General features: G+C 62.5%; 1 protein-coding gene across 1 annotated transcript in view; it reads left to right on the top strand.

Moving 5' to 3' along the window:
- The window catches only part of NXPH3 (neurexophilin 3), a 6,139-nt gene that overhangs the window by 2,805 nt on the left and 878 nt on the right, over positions 1-2,456 (top strand). Inside the window, exons 3-5 of the mRNA XM_021715484.1 lie at positions 190-317; positions 412-460; positions 1,585-2,235. Coding sequence (XP_021571159.1) covers positions 190-317; positions 412-460; positions 1,585-2,235 — 828 coding nt within the window. The remainder of the gene's footprint in view (positions 1-189; positions 318-411; positions 461-1,584; positions 2,236-2,456) is intronic.

Raw genomic sequence — 2,456 nt, 5'->3', positions numbered from 1 at the left:
CCCGACCCCGCCCGCGGCTTGCCTCCCCTCCCAACGAGCGCCCCGGCCCTCCCCGCCGCCTGCCGTGGAGGAGCCTCAGCGCCACATCTGGACCCGCCGCCCCTTCCCTGAAACCAGTCACCCCTCGTGCCACGGCCGGAGGAGCCCCCCCCTCACGGCCACACCCGTGGCCCTTGCTGTGTCCTCCAGCCGCTCAGCTGTGACCCCAGGGTCACGCACCCACGGGTCTGCAGCCCTGAATCCAGTCCCCGGGGACTCTCCTCCTGGCTGTTCCCCTGCCCCACCCTTGGGGCCTGGCAGGCAGGACCGCCTCGGCTGTGGGGCAGAGACAGACTTGGCGCCCCAGCCGAAGGTCAGAACAGGGGCATGAGGACCCCAGACCCTCTTGGAGCCCTGCCACTGCGACCCCAGGGTCACCCGAATCCAAGTGCTGGCAGCTGAGCTCGTGCCCCTGGTTCTGGTAGGAAGGACACCTGGGCCAGGCCTGCGCCCCCAGGAAGCCATGTAAGCTCCCGGTGGCTCCCCCAGGAGGCTGCCCTGCGTGGGGTCTGTGGACGTAGCTGACCCAGCAAGGGCAGAACCAGCCCTGGCAGATTCCCTTGGGGACAAGGATGGGTAAAACCGTCGTAAAAAGACACCTCTGGTCTGTGATGCTGGGAATGTGGGGTGTCACGGAAGGGCTGACCCTATGTGAACTTAGCCTTGTGGTGTCGTCTCTGAGCCCCAGCGTCCTCATCTGTGAAATGAGAACAATACGAACTCCTACCCCATATTGCAAGTAATGCCTTGGCATGTTGCCGCCAGTGTACCCTAGAAATGTTTGGCTTTTAAAACCTTTGGCCACCCTGGGTGTGGCATTCACTCCCCATCTTCCCGAGTCTCCTCCTGCCCAGACCTAAGATGCGTTTGTGCTTGAGAATTGCCCTGGGTTCCGTTTTCCTATGCCACTGTCTGTTGATTCTCTTTGCCCCTGAGGCTAGAAATTATCCCAGGGAGGATGAGGTCTCACCCAGTAGACTAGGAAGTCCCAAAAGACTCAGGCTGTCCTCCCCTGTCAAAGTGGGGACTCACCCAAGTAGGACGGAGCTCCCCTAGCTGACTCAGGGCGCCTAGGGCAGAAGCCTCCCTCATCATTCTGGGAGTTTCACAGAGGCAGGGACTCTACCCTCCTGTCAGACTGGGGGCTCTGTCAGCACAGGGATGACACTTCTGCCATTAGACAGGGACTCTCCCAAAGCTGGGGGCTGGGCTTCCCCCATCAGACTGGGGACTCCCTAGGGGTAGGGGCCGTTGTCCCCGGTGCCACAGTCCACCAGAGGGAATTCTTGACCATCCTTCAGACTTGGAATAGTGGCCAAGACAGGACCATGAGGAGAGGACACCGGGGGGGGGCAGTGATCCAGATGTTTGAACATGAGATAGAACCATGTAAGTGTATGCCACATGTGGGGGTCCCACAGCCCCAAGTCAGAGTGGAAGGGACAGGGACTGAGATGCTGCTGGGAGGAAGGGGGCAGGTGGGGCCCAGAACTCCTGTGTCCTCTGGGGACAGGGCTCTCACTCTCCTTCCGACTCCCTCCATAGGTCATCTGTGGCCAGGATGATGGTCCCCCCGGCTCAGAGGACCCCGAGCACGATGACCACAAGGGCCAGCCCCGGCCTCGGGTGCCTCGGAAGCGGGGACACATCTCACCTAAGTCCCGCCCCGTGGCCAACTCTACCCTCCTAGGGCTGCTGGCTCCACCTGGGGAGGCTTGGGGAGTCCTCGGGCAGCCCCCCAACCGCCCGAACCACAGCCCCCCGCCCTCGGCCAAGGTGAAGAAGATCTTTGGCTGGGGCGACTTCTACTCCAACATCAAGACGGTGGCGCTGAACCTGCTCGTCACAGGGAAGATCGTGGACCATGGCAACGGGACCTTCAGCGTCCACTTCCGGCACAACGCCACAGGCCAGGGCAACATTTCCATCAGCCTCGTGCCCCCCAGCAAAGCGGTAGAGTTCCACCAGGAGCAGCAGATCTTCATCGAAGCCAAGGCCTCCAAAATCTTCAACTGCCGGATGGAGTGGGAGAAGGTGGAGCGCGGCCGCCGGACCTCGCTGTGCACCCACGACCCCGCCAAGGTCTGCTCCCGAGACCACGCCCAGAGCTCTGCCACCTGGAGCTGCTCCCAGCCCTTCAAAGTTGTCTGCGTCTACATCGCCTTCTACAGCACGGACTATCGGCTGGTCCAGAAGGTGTGCCCAGATTACAACTACCATAGCGATACCCCCTACTACCCGTCTGGGTGACCCGGGCAGGCCACGGAGGCCAGGCCAGGGCTGGAAGGACAGGCTGTCCACGCGGGAGACCATCTGTCCGGACACTGGGTGGGGAACGGGTTGGGCCTCAGGCTGGGAGGGGGGTGGAGAGGAGGAGAGGCCCAGTGAGGCCAGGGCTGAGTCTCGAGTGGCGGGGA

Source organism: Carlito syrichta, unplaced genomic scaffold, assembly GCF_000164805.1.
Source record: "Carlito syrichta isolate Samal-C Ts95f unplaced genomic scaffold, Tarsius_syrichta-2.0.1 Scaffold307155, whole genome shotgun sequence".
Taxonomy (NCBI): domain Eukaryota; kingdom Metazoa; phylum Chordata; class Mammalia; order Primates; family Tarsiidae; genus Carlito; species Carlito syrichta.
The sequence above is the reverse complement of the archived record's forward strand: the minus strand, read 5'-3'. Positions and strand labels throughout refer to the sequence as shown.